This window comes from Miscanthus floridulus, chromosome 2 (assembly GCF_019320115.1).
Source record: "Miscanthus floridulus cultivar M001 chromosome 2, ASM1932011v1, whole genome shotgun sequence".
Lineage (NCBI taxonomy): Eukaryota > Viridiplantae > Streptophyta > Magnoliopsida > Poales > Poaceae > Miscanthus > Miscanthus floridulus.
Genome location: NC_089581.1, coordinates 54431126 through 54444711, shown reverse-complemented (window position 1 = coordinate 54444711; position 13586 = coordinate 54431126). Strand labels below are relative to the sequence as shown.

The 13586-nt window shown below is 45.2% G+C and overlaps 3 protein-coding genes across 3 annotated transcripts; 2 read left to right on the top strand and 1 right to left on the bottom strand.

Annotated features, from left to right (window-relative positions):
* Positions 1 to 2150, bottom strand: LOC136538831 (thylakoid lumenal 17.4 kDa protein, chloroplastic-like). Its single transcript, XM_066530782.1, has 3 exons — positions 1857 to 2150; positions 596 to 842; positions 1 to 436 (listed from the first exon to the last, which is right to left on the bottom strand). The coding sequence occupies exons 1-3, from the start codon at positions 2061 to 2063 to the stop codon at positions 213 to 215; spliced, it is 678 nt and encodes a 225-aa protein (XP_066386879.1). The 5' UTR covers positions 2064 to 2150; the 3' UTR covers positions 1 to 212.
* Positions 2151 to 4106: 1956 nt separating this feature from the next.
* LOC136538830 (uncharacterized) lies at positions 4107 to 4649 on the top strand. Its single transcript, XM_066530781.1, has one exon. It carries the CDS (start codon positions 4207 to 4209, stop codon positions 4480 to 4482), a length of 276 nt encoding a protein of 91 aa, XP_066386878.1. The 5' UTR covers positions 4107 to 4206; the 3' UTR covers positions 4483 to 4649.
* A 2068-nt stretch (positions 4650 to 6717) lies between these two features.
* LOC136538829 (uncharacterized) lies at positions 6718 to 9793 on the top strand. Its single transcript, XM_066530780.1, has 2 exons — positions 6718 to 8718; positions 8818 to 9793. Exons 1-2 carry the CDS (start codon positions 8635 to 8637, stop codon positions 9637 to 9639), a joined length of 906 nt encoding a protein of 301 aa, XP_066386877.1. The 5' UTR covers positions 6718 to 8634; the 3' UTR covers positions 9640 to 9793.
* Positions 9794 to 13586: the final 3793 nt, after the last annotated feature.

The window sequence follows — 13586 nt, the reverse complement described above, 5'->3', positions numbered from 1 at the left end:
TTTGCAAGTGTAAGAACTAAGGAGCATGGTTACATTGCTGCTGATATTTGAGATATACAGAGGTTTGTACATAGATCGATAGATACATAGTTATGGAGAAAATCGGCATCACGTCTTCCTGCTGGGGATCGCGTCTTGTCAATTGTCTTGGTGGCTCTATAGACAGGCATATCGACATGTTAACATGAACCATAGGGATGAACTCTGTTGAATCACCTACAGCCCAGCTCCAATCTCGCATCTGGGATGATACTGGTGTTTCTACATAGCTTCTGAAGGTCAATGTAGCCAATGATTGTGTCCTCAAACACGACATTGTCCATCTTCGCATCATCAAAGGTCGATCCTGACAAAACTGTGTTCTTGAAGATTGCCCCTGTGAGATCGGCCTTCTCGAAATTGACACGGTCTATCACTGCATTCGTGAAGTCGGTTCCTGAAAAAGCATTTGAACCAGAAGAGCTCATCATTCTGTTCATTCAGTATTACTGTATTACAGTATAAAAACAATTCAGCAATATTGTGCAGTGAACAAGAACAGAATAAGCTGTACAATTTTTCCTTAAAAAAAAAGAGGTGCACAATTAGTTACTACCTTTGAAACTTGCACCAACAGCATAAGCTTTGGACATGACAACTTCAGACATGTCAGCACCGTCAAACTTTGCCTCGGACATCAACGCTGCAGCTAAAGACTTGCCTTTTAGATTAGTTTTCTCGTTCGAGTAATCACAGAACCGGAGATCAAGGGGCTTGTCATACACCCCATTTGCCTGACCAATTGTGTTCCCCACAAATGCACGCTCACATCTGTTTGGCTCCGTTGAGAGTGGAGGCAATCTCTAGCAAAAAAGAAAAAAACAAATAATGAACAATGTAATTTCAGTAAAGTAAACCAGCTGTAGTAAGGAAAAATGAGTCCTAGATTTATGATGAAGCTTTTGAAAATGCTGAGAACACTGGTTGTATATTCAGGTCACACTTGCAGGATCAAAAAGAAAATGAAGAATAATTCTGCCTTAAAGCTAAAATGTATTCATAGTTCAGAACTCAATCTAAGCAAAGTGAAAATGGGCATGGTTCATCTGGTTAATCAGATAACCAAATACAGCAAAATGGTTATTTCTCCACAAATATTCCCCTCTTCTCTGTAGCTGTACCAGAACCCACTTTTGAACACGCAATGCCAATCTGAAGTCTCATAAGACTAACCAAGAACAGAATTTCTAGCTTTACATTGAACACAACTACACAAGTGATGCTAAATTTGAGGTGCTTTCCAGATCATATAGAGAATTGAATTGAATAACGTGCTGAACTTCAACAACTGATGTTGCAGTATCCACATCAAATTCTGTGGTCGCTGTACAATTCTTTTAAGTGAATAGGGCAAACTCTTGAGATTGATCCGATTTTATCATCATAAGAAATGTCTTGTGCTTAACTCTTGAGTAGTGAAGTACCAATACCGCTTTTAACAGAACTCAAGCATCTTGTACTTAACTAGTTACTTTTTTCCATGTATACAAATTTTCAATGGAGCAGCTCTATATATTTTACAGCAACTTATCTGAACCGAATTAAGGGAATCAGTAAATAGTGACTATGCCTGCTATCAGATCGTAAAATGTGAGGCCGATTCAATCAGGAAAAAAATAATAATGAAATATCACATCCAGTGAGACCGAGACTAACATTTGACAGAGATTAAAAATTCCATCCCAGCAATAGCTCCCTTTTACTGCCTAGTGTTGTAACGTGACGTTATCGATAAAAACTACATTACATTCCAGAAATTGCACCCCACCCACAACGCGAATGTGTGATAAGAAAGAGGGGTATTCAGATTCACCAACCTGGCTCGCGGCAATGACCGGATTGGACGCGGACGCGACGGCCCAGGCCGCCAGCACGCCGCACGCGAGGCGGCCGGCGCCCTTGGCCCACGCCGGCTCGGTGTTCCCGCCGGCGTCGGCCCCCGCCGAGCACGCCACGCGGCACCTCGGCCGCCGCGGGCGGCAGAGCGCGGCGCCAGACGGCGAGGCGAGGCAGGACGACGCCATGCCAATGCGGTTGCGGTGCGGCTGGCTTGGCCTGTGTGAGGTGAAGGAGGGGAGGGAGAGGAGAGGGTGGCGACGAGGCAGAGTCGGAGCGAGCTCTCCACGCTATCTTATCGGCTTATCCGTGCCACCGTGTCCCTCTTGTCCCGACTTGGCGGGAAGCCCCACGGGGCCCACGTGAGACTCGAGGCGTCCCGACTCCCGACCCGCCGCGGCCATTTGGGAGCACGTACACCCACCCGGTCTATTTCGGACGAGTTCTGGTTCTTTCTCCCTCATGTTCCGTTCGATGCAACTGGGCAGTTGAGTTGGATTTTGAAAACTTAGAAGCTGAAATTCAGAAGCTAAAACAAACAACTAGCTATTGAGTTGGCATTCGAAAAACAAATTTTGAAATGAACTAAAAGCTAAAAGTACGCTTTAAATAACTTTTCCTATTTTTGATGTGCCGAAGAGCTAAAAGTTTATTAAAAAAAACTACTCCATCTGGCTTTGTTTCAGCTTAAAAAATTGTTTACAAAATAAATCAATCTTTTGGAGTGGCCCCGTTCGGCTGGCAGAATTTTGGTTGAAACTGGCTGAAAAACACTGTTCTGACTAAATTGTTGTGAGAGAAAAATACTGTTCCAGCTGAAAAAAGAAGCCGAACAATGCCGAATATGGGGTAAGCCGAACGGAGCCTAAATGGTTCATCGGGTCATTTATTTTTGTCAAAGTCTCCTTGCATTTACTACACCCCCCATATCTCAAAATCTAATGTTGGGTTTCTACGGTTGGATGTGTGTAATAATGCTATAATTAATGTGCCATTGGAACAATCACCGATCAGTGTGTAAGTATGCAACTACTCTAGTTAATAAAGGATAATGTAATCTTTTCTATATGATATCAATCTGTCCTAAACTCGCTCGGAATCTTTTTGTCACGGACATAGGGAGTAATGGATATAGTTGAGTAACAATCTTGACATGAACAATAAGTTTCTTATTTTTTTTCGAAGGGAAACAATAAGTTTCTTATGATGCACCTCCATCTTGTAGCTATCCAAAGTGAATAAAAAATGATTTTCTCTCCTTTCTTCTAAGATAGGTATATGCGATGTTCGCTTGTCTTATGAATCGTACTATTTCAGTGAACGAATAGTGTTTTTCTCTCACTAGCAAATCAAGCGAACAGTATTTTCAGCCATGGTTTTTCAGTAAAGCGAACAGGGCCATAATTGAGTAACAAACATTACGATTGCCCTCAACGGGTCAAGCTGAGCAAGATCGATTCTTTTATTTAGGTTTTGTTTACACTGGATTCGTCGAGCGCCCAGAGTGTTGCAATCACAGTAAACGGATTGAATAGATTTTGTGTTATTCATTGTGGAACCTATTCATTCTATTTAATTAGTGGACCTACAACGAGACTTTGAAATGGTAATTTGTGAGCACTCGTGCCATAATATAAACATGGTGGTTCACCATAGTTTAACCAGCCCAAACAATACCAGCCAACAGAAAGATACATGGAGGAGCAACTAAACGTTGCATTCGTTCAGACCTAGCTACCTTAGCTATTAAGTTGATCTATTTGCCACTCAGGGTTGCTGTTTCATCTGCTAGGAATCTAGGATCTCCTACATCTTCCAATCAGCAGCATGTCGAAGAACAAACATCTCTTGCGCTGTCTTGTGCATCACTAAGCAATTATGCCTGCTGACTTGGTGAGGACGCCCACTTTTCAGGGACATCCGGCCTGCTCGTTTCGGCGGGATTGGCTTATAAGCTCATGCTGAAAGTACTACTAGCTGGTTTGATGTAAGAGAAAAATACTATTAGGTTAGCTGATAAGCCAAGCCAGATACAAGTAGTTATAGACTGCCACGATCACCATCTTTTCTAGTAACTCTCTTTTGTTCTCTTTTGGGCACAGAACAACCCAATATTGTGCATGGCTCACAAGTTACAACCTTCTAAAGTAAGAATTGACAGGCTAACTCTCCTAATTTTGGAACAATCATCACTGTCTTTTCTCTAAAAAAAATCGAAACAACAACAACAACAACCCACACAGAGACGGGTCTGAAACCGAAGGCAAACCAAACCAACCGACCAAATCCGTTATCCATCGCCTCGTCTCCGCTCTCCCTCCGCCGGCAGCCATGAACGGCATCAACGCCAACGGCGGCATCCTGTCGTACGGGAACATGGAGGGCTACGCGATGTGGGTGGCCACCGGCGTGGCGTCGGCCTTCTTCGCGTCCCTGGAGCGCTGCTCCTGCATCCACCTCCACACCGCGGAGGACGACGGCGACTACGAGGACGAGGAGGACCTCGAGGAGGCCAACCGCTCCTTCTCCCGCCCGCCGCAGGCGATCCCCGAGTACTACTACGACCGGTCCGGATCCTCCGCCTCCTTCGCCACCGCCAAGATGTGATGTGACGACCAGGCATGGCATGGATCGCGGGGCCGGCCGGGCGTTCAGCATGCGTGATGATACCATCCATTTATTGATTTATCATTAGTTCTTGCTTGATCCGTTGTGTTCCGAGCCAAGAAAAAATATGCGGCGCTGACATTTGATGGATCTGTGACTCCTTTTTATTTCCCCCCCCCCCCCCCCCCCCCCCCCCCCCCCCCCCTTATTATGGGCTCCAAAACGGCAATTGTGTTGTGCAGAGATTCTCGAGGGACTCTGCAAATTTCAGATGTGTGTCATTTGAAGATCCAATGTTCGTCTGCATTTACTTGCGCGTGTCACCAGGGTTCAAAAATTTCGGCAAAATTTCATCGGAATTATGCGGATGCATAGTCATAAATCATATTAATATTTGTTTGGATCTAATTTAATTTTTTAGAAATTTTTGCAATACTGAAATTAAAAACCCTGCGTGTCACATGATCATGCCAGAGTGCATTTTCCTAGGCTTAAGTGTTAGTTTTACTACGAATTGATGAACATAATACACAAAGGAGCGTTCTGAATCATAGTGATGCGAATTGATGAACACAAATGAGCGTTCTGAATCACAGTGATGCGTAATGCAAAGTCCACGGTAATTGTTGGGTTTGGTACATGTGAAGTTTGGCGTGCACTGTGCGGCATCAGCATCCCCCAGAAGCGAACGTCTGCATCTGCGTGGCAGCCATGTCGGCCCCATCCTCTCTTGCCTTCTGCCTCCTCCTCCTCCACCGCGGGCATGTCGCCGGCGCTTGGCATGGCGGCAAGCATACTTTCCATCTGCGGGGTTTCGAGGTAGTACGACACCGTCAGCTTCGACGACAGCGGCTGTGGTTCTTGCGGGTTCTTAGCGAGCTTACTGTGTTGTCCAGTGGGCTTAGCGGACCAAACGATGTTAGGCTACGAGAAACTTGCAGCTGAATCGCGTTGTCCGCGAACGTTGATTTTGCGGGGCGGGTTGGTGGACAAAGTTAAAAACCCGCCCTGCCTGCATCCTGACGTGCACAGAAACAAACAGTTATTATTGGTGTATAAAGAATTTTGCTGGCCAGATCAGGGTCAGAAGTCAGAACTTGTGGTGAATCCGAGCGTAGAACTTGATGTGAATCCGACCTCGTGCTTCAACCACGTGCGTCGAAGCACCACTTTCCTTGATGACATGGTAATGCTAAGATTTAGAAAAATAATTAGTCAAAGATTAAATAATTATATAAAGAGAAAATTCACAAAGATTAAATAATTACCTTAGGCAGTTAAGTGCTAGCAGATTGAATATTTGAATACTCAATTAAATCGCAGTTTTTGCAAATCCCAAATGATGTCCATCCGTCTGGGTCTATGAATCACCGATTAATCAATCACAAAAACACTATCGGATTCAGCATAGGGCAGCGTCGGCTATACATGATTAATTAGGATCATAGACAGAGATACCTGGCGGCTGCCGGCTGGGGCTGGAAGCTTGGAATACGTCGTCGCCGAGTTGCCCTCGCCCTATGCGGTCGTGCCAACTGCCAAGCCGCCGGCCCGGCGACTCGCAGTCTATGCAGAGGAAAGAGGATGAGAGGAAGTCGAACAGCGCCGTCGCACTGGCGCCGAGTCGCGCGGAGACGAGTCGCTGCTGCAGTGCTGCGTGCCCAGCCTGCGTATAGCATATGTATGTTATACTGGGCTGAGATACGCTGAATGTATGCATACAATCCCTGGGGAGGCCGGGAGGGGCCCATCGGCTTCCTGGCCCTGGGATGGCTGCCCCTCTCGCCCTGCCCCAGGGCCGGGCCTGGCTTCCCTCAAGGTGATGCAAAGTCCCCTGTCTTCCTGTAGTAGCTTCCCTCTATCCACGTGATGGTTAGCCCCTCTAGTCGGACGCATGGAGGCATGGAGCTGAGCTCCACATCAATCAAAGATTCATAGTGAAGAAAAGGAGGCGACAAGACAACGAACCTCATTGGAATTGGCAACCGTCAACCAACATGACCCCTGCTGCCTCCTGTGCCGGTCTCATTCTCATTGGCTATTTCATGGAGAGGATTTGGCCTATTTGGTTCACAGCGTGGCCTGGGGTGCTCGCCCAGGCAGCTGGATCCGGCCGCCAGACGTTCAAAATCGACGGCGGAGCTGCCTGGCCCAGGCGCCTTCACCAGGGTCAGAACCAAAACATGAGGATGGAAACGAGCGTGCAGCCGTGCACCGTTTCCAACTCATCGGAAAGCGCATGAAACCAGCGTTGAGGGGCTTCGTTTCATCCACTCCGATCCCGTGCTCCCAGCTACACGCGCCGACGTCCTCTTCCTTTCCGCCTCCTCCCGCCATCTCCATCTTCTTCCCGCTCAATCTCCTCCTCTACCCTTCCATGGAGCATATCCAAGTAGCCGTGACCAAGTCCCACACTTGCACCACTGCCCTTCCGCTCCGATTATCTCCTCGTGTGCAGATGGATGAAGCTTCGACGGCGGCGGACAGCTCAGTGCGGCGCACCTCCGGCAGAGGATGAAAACGACATGGGGGCGGCCAGCGTAGCCGCAAGACGGCGTCCCGCCTGCGCCATCGCCGCCTCCAGGCTCCTCGCTAGGGCCGCCGCCGCCGATTTGCCGCCGTCAATCTCCCCACAGCGCTGCTGCCCACTTCCTCACCTGCGCCGCCTGGCTTCGGCTGCGGCACCACCGCAACCTGTGCCACCACAGCCACCCCAAGGAGCAGGATGGGGTCCGAGATCCCCAAATTTTTTCATCTCAACATGGAAACCAACCCCCAAATCGATAGTAAGTATCTTGATTGATGCTGATGCCTGCGAGTGGTTGATTTCCATGTGTACAGATGTAGAAGTTACTCCTGTATGTATATTCTTGCCAAATAAAATTGTCTGCGAGTGGCTGATGCTATCTGTGTTAAAATCGTAGATAGAAGTTCAGAATGTAGTTCAGTTGATTTTCTGTGATTTTTTTGAACTATGTCTGTGAAAATTGCAGATAGCATTTTATCTGAGATGTGAAAACTGTTTCTTATCTGCTACAATTATGCTACCTGAATGTTATCTTAGATGCTATCTGAATGTTATCAGCAAGCTATCTGAATGCTATCTAAGGGCCATCTCATTTTTGCCTGAACGCTATCTGAGATGTGAATCTGAATGCTATTTGCATTTTGCCTCAATGAATGTGAATGCTTCCATTGGATAACAACTATGTAAAGGTAATCATGCAGTGTGAAAATAGCTCTAAATATGAATATGAATATGAATATGAATATGAATGATGTTGTGTGAAAACAGCTCGAATGTGAATCAGTGGTGAAAATAGCTCTCTGAAATGTGTTCACGTGTGCTACCAATCTTTCTGATAGCAAAGAGTACAGCTTCTGCCAATTCTACCGAAGAAAATGAGAGAAAACAGTTGTTTTGGTTCTTTCGGGTTGGGTTAAAAGTTGCTAGATTCTGCATATGCAGTTTTGCGTTGATAGGTTCTGTATGCCTGTATTTAATTTCGTGCTTAGGATCCAACTGCAGCTTGGAAGGTTGGCTACATAGTTCACATGGCATATTTGATCACAACACAATGCGATATTTAAATGCTACAACTTGCCTATGAAACGATGAAATGAAACTTTGCATTGAGAGACCATGTTTCATTCTAGTGTCACGTCTTGGAAACTGAGACATGAAACGTTCCGCTGAGACCGGCAGTCCTATAGGTTCGCAGGGCCATGGCCGATTGCACAGTTGGCACCCAAACAATTGGGCCTGCTTATAGTTGGGGGAAAAACGGCCTATATATCCCATAAATAACCCGATTGTTATGTGAGGAGTTTTTACTCTCACAACAACGCCGATCCAATCGATTGCTTGAAATTCCAGTCCGCCCGCCCTGGGCGCCTCTTCGTCTCCTGCCGCCGCCCGCCCGTTCCTGCATCCTCCAAGTCCCTCCCACTCTCAATCTCTTTCTTTATCTCCCACGGATTTTTCCATCTGATTGATCAACGCGGGCACGCGGCTGCCGGCCACTAACTTTTGGAGTGTTCTCGGTTCTTCGATACGCGAAATGTGAAGGGCAGGGAGGAGCAGACTACGGCAGATGCGGTACATGTACATCAGACAACACTGATCGTCTCGAGTTCTTTAGGTCCCCTGCTATGCAGTGCCGCCCGTGCCGGGTGCTGACCGGTGACCGCCGGTGCCGAGACGTGCGGCAAGACCTAAGTGACGACGCTCTCAAGGTTCGATTCTTTCCGTATCTTGGTAACCCTAGAATTCATGCATATGTACCGTTCTGTGTCGCATTAGTTATTTATTAGTTTTGTTTGGGTTACAAGCAGATCTCAAGCCTCGTCATGTATAGGAAGTATGAATCTGACCATCAAAAGCGTAAGAGGAAACGAAGACTGGAAGCAGCTGCTCAATCTCAAAAGGGCGCTCTTGACAGATTTGTTGTGAAAGAATCTCGGTTCAGTCCTGAGAATCAAACTCCTAGTGCTGATCCAGATGAGGGTCATGGTGATGATGCTAACAACGGAGTACAAGTCGAGGCTCAGAATGCTGAAATCGTTCAAGCTGATCATGCTAACATTACCGTTGCCGATGAAGTTAGTGACCATGCTGATGTAGTTAATCCCAGCTTGGATAGATCACCGAATATTGAAGATAACCGCAGCAAGGGCATCAATAATGATTTGCAGCCGGATATATTTGATCCAAGAACTTGGGATGCGCTTGATTCTAAAATGATTGATATTTTGGTGCAAAAGGGTCCTAAAAGAGACCTGTCCATTGAGAAAGGCCTCAAAGACAAATTCTCCAGAAGGTTTTCTGCATCATCATACACTAGAGTTGTTTCCAACGGAGAAAAATGTGACAGAGAATGGCTTGTATACAGCAAAGAGCTTGATAGAGTATTTTGCTTTTCTTGCAAATTATTGAGAAAGGGGCATGGAAAAGGCCATTTAGCAAATGAGGGTTTTAGGTACTGGCGTCATCTTGGCACTAGACTTAGAGAGCATGAAACTAGTGCAGAACATGTTATGAATATGGCTACTTGGTGTGAACTTCGTCTCAGGTTACAGAAGAATCAAACAATTGATAAAGTTGTTCAAGGAGAACTTCAAAAGGAAAGGGATCCTATCAAGTACAATCAAAGTTAAATGGGCAGTACTCATGCATGCTCTCCAGGTTTGGATATGTCTAATTGCAAATGGCGTTCTCATCTCATATGGTCTAATGGTTATATACTCATATGGAGTCATTGGAGTGGCCCTCATGTAATAATCGATGATTTTATTCGAGGCAATAGAAGCAACACAAAAACGTTGTCTTGTACTGCACTTAGTTTCTTTAATCTGCTGCCTGACCAAAAATGGCACGCCTTGGAATTTTTTAATTCAGATCATATGCTCTTAGCTCTACACTTCCTTCAATTTTTTTATACTCCATTTGTTATATAATCAACTCCGTCTATGGTAGGGCGCCTTTGGTGTCCCAGCATAGCAGGTCCCAAGCCCTGATAAAGTAGGAGGGTTGTGTTAGGCGCGGCGAGTCAATGTAAAAACTTAGCCACTTTTATGGAAATGAAACCCAAAAGAATCCCGTTGGGGCGTAACCCTCTTAGCGACGCGCCATGTCGGAACCCGGGTATGGTGTTAAATGAGCAAGGGCCGGGTCATCACCCCCGTGACGCGCCGTGTCGCGATCTGGGCACGGTGTCAAGTGAGCAAGGATTAGGTCGTCGTATCTTTAGTAGCGCGCCACATCGGTGTCCGGGTGTGGTGCAAAATAAGCAAGGGTCTTCACACCTACCTCGGCGGGTGCGAAGGGTAAGGAAGCTAGTCGAGCCAACTAGGATTCGTTTAGGTAGCTGGAATGTAGTATCTCTTACGGGTAAGTTAAGAGAGTTAGTAGACACAGCGGTTAGGAGGCGTGTAAATATTTTATGGGTCCAAGAGACTAAATGGAAGGGGCAGAAGGCGAAGGAGATGGACAATACCGGCTTTAAGCTCTGGTACACAGGGACAACTTCAAAAAAAATGGAGGAGTTTTGATTGATAAGAGCCTCAAGGATGGTGTGGTGGAGGTGAGAAGGCATAGGGATAGGATCATCTTAGTTAAACTTATCATTAGTGATATAGTCTTAAACGTAATTAGTGCATATGCCCCCCAAGTAGGCCATGATGAGAGTGCTAAGCGGCTTTTCTGGAAAGACTTATAGGAGCGCTTGGTTAGAGTTGTCCCTAGTAGCGAGAAGCTCTTTATAGGAGGTGATCTTAATGGCCATGTAGGTACATCAAATGCAGGTTTCGAGGCGGTTCATGGGGGTTTCGGATATGGCAGTAGGAACCAGGAGGGAGAGGAAGTCTTAGACTTTGCTATAGCTTTTGATCTGATGATAGCTAACACTTTCTTTCGTAAGAGACAGTCCCATTTAGTGACCTTTAGTAGCAGCCAGTACATTAGTCAAATCGACTTTGCCCTTACAAGAAGGAAGGATAAACGAACATGCATGGACTGTAAGGTGATACCTGGAGAATGTGTGGTCGCTCAACACAAGCTGGTGGTGGCTGACTTCCACTTTCTGGTGCAAGCTCGTGGGAACAAACAAGTTAGGGTTGCTAGAACGAAGTGGTGGAAATTAAAAGGGGAGACATCAAAGTGCTTTAAGGAAAATGTCATTGAAGAGGGCCCTTGGAAGGATGAAGGCGATGCAAACAGCGTGTGGGATAAAGTGGCAACATGCGTTCGGAAGGTTACTTTAGAGGTGCTTAGAGTGACCAAAGGGAGCAGATGCGACTCGAAAGACACTTGGTGGTGGAATGAAGATGTGCAAAAGGCTATTAAGAAAAAGAAGTGCTATAAGCGCTTGTATTATGACAGGTGTGCAGACAATATAGAGAAGTATAAGGTGGCAAAAAAGATTGCAAAATGAGCAGTGAGTGAGACAAAGGGGCAGGCCTATGAGGATCTTTACCAACATTTGAGTACGAAGGAAGGAGAGAAGGACATTTATAGGATGGCTAGGGCTCGCGATAGGAAGACAAGGGACTTCAATCAAGTCAAGTGCATAAATGATGAGAGAGAGCAGCTCTTGGTGAAGGAGGATGAGATCAGACATAGATGACAAGAGTATTTTGATAAATTGTTCAATGGTGAGAATGAAAACACCATCGTTCAGTTGGACGACTCGTTTGATGACACTAATAGGCGCTTTGTGCGGAGGATTCAAGAATCGGAGGTCAGAGAAGCCTTGAAAAGGATAAAAGGGGGCAAAGCGATGGGCCCTGATGGTATCCCAATCAAGGTGTGGAGATGTCTCGATGATATAGCTTTAGTACGGCTAACCAAGATGTTTGACAATATCTTTCGATCGAACAAGATGCCTGAGGAGTGGAGAAAAAGCATATTGGTACCAATCTATAAGAACAAGGGAGATATTCAAAGTTGTATTAATTATCGAGAAATTAAGTCGATGAGCCACACTATGAAGCTATGGGAGAGAGTCATCAAGCAGCGCCTACGAGGAACGACGCAGATATCAACAAACCAATTTGGTTTTATGCCCGGAAGGTCAACCACAAAAGCAATCTTCTTAATAAGACAAGTTATGGAGCGATTTAGAGAGCAGAAGAAGAACCTCCACATGGTTTTCATTGACTTGGAGAAGGTTTATGACAAGATACCAAGAAATGTTATGTGGTGGGCTTTAGACAAACATAAAGTCCCATCAAAATATGTGACCCTCATCAAGGACATGTATAACAATGTTGTGACTAGTGTTCGAACAAATGATGGTAACATAGATTACTTCCCGATTAAAATTGGACTTCATCAAGTGTCAATCTTAAGCCCGTATCTCTTTGCCTTGGTAATGGATGAGGTTACTAGGAACATACAAGGAGATATCCCTTGGTGTATGTTGTTCACTGATGATGTAGTGTTAGTGAACGAAAGCCAGGCGGGAATAAATAGGAAACTAGAGTTACGGCGACAGACCCTTGAGCCTAAAGGTTTTAGATTAAGCAGAACTAAAATCGAATACATGAGATGCGACTTTGGTGGAGCTGCACAGGAGAAGGGAGATGTGAGTTTGTAAGGTCAAGTAGTGCCTAAGAAGTATACCTTTCGGTATCTGGGATCGATGATACAGAGGGATGGAGATATTGATACGGACGTTAGCCATAGAATTAAAGCAAGGTGGATCAAGTGGCGACAAGCTTCTAGCATTCTCTGTGATAAGAGGGTACCACAAAAGCTAAAAGGCAAATTTTATAGAATAGCAATTAGACCGGCTATGTTATATGGAGCAGAATATTGGCCTACAAAGATTTGACATGTTCAATAACTGAGTGTTGCAGAAATACATATGTTGCGATGGATTTGTGGTCATACAAGAATGGACTGAGTTCAGAACAATGATATATGTGATCGCCTAGGGGTAGCACCAATTGAAGAAAAGCTTGTCCAATATCGATTGAGGTGGTTTGGTCATGTCTAAAAGAGACCTTTAGAGGCACCAGTGCATTGTGGAGTCCTAAGCCAAGCTAATAATATAAGGAGAGGTAGAGGAAGACCAAAATTGACATGAATGAGGCAATAAAAAAAGATTTGAAAGCTTGGGATATACCTAAAGATTTATGTTTGAATAGGAGTGCTTGGAAAGCAGCTATTGAAGTGCCTGAACCATGACTTGGGGCTCTCGGTGGGTTTTAACTGTAGCCTACCTCAACTTATTTGGGACTGAAAGGCTATATTGTTGTTATTGTTGTTGTTGTGTATTTGTTATATAATCTGTCTTGAAATTTCACTAAATGATGCAATGCTCAATTGAATGTATGAACTATTATCTTCTTTTTCAGAATTTCCACCGAAACTTTGCAAAATGAAGCGGCATAATGTTCTTCTGCATTCCCCTTTACTTTCAACTAGGGATGTAAATGGGTTTAGTAGGTTAGCCCACTTGCATCCATACTGTCAACATATCATGTACTAGTTTCGAATACATGATTTTTTTTCTTTTTCTATGTTTTTCATGTGAAATTGAACTAATTTCTGTGGAACAGACCTTAAATTGGCTAGCGAACTTACTATGCATACTGGTCCT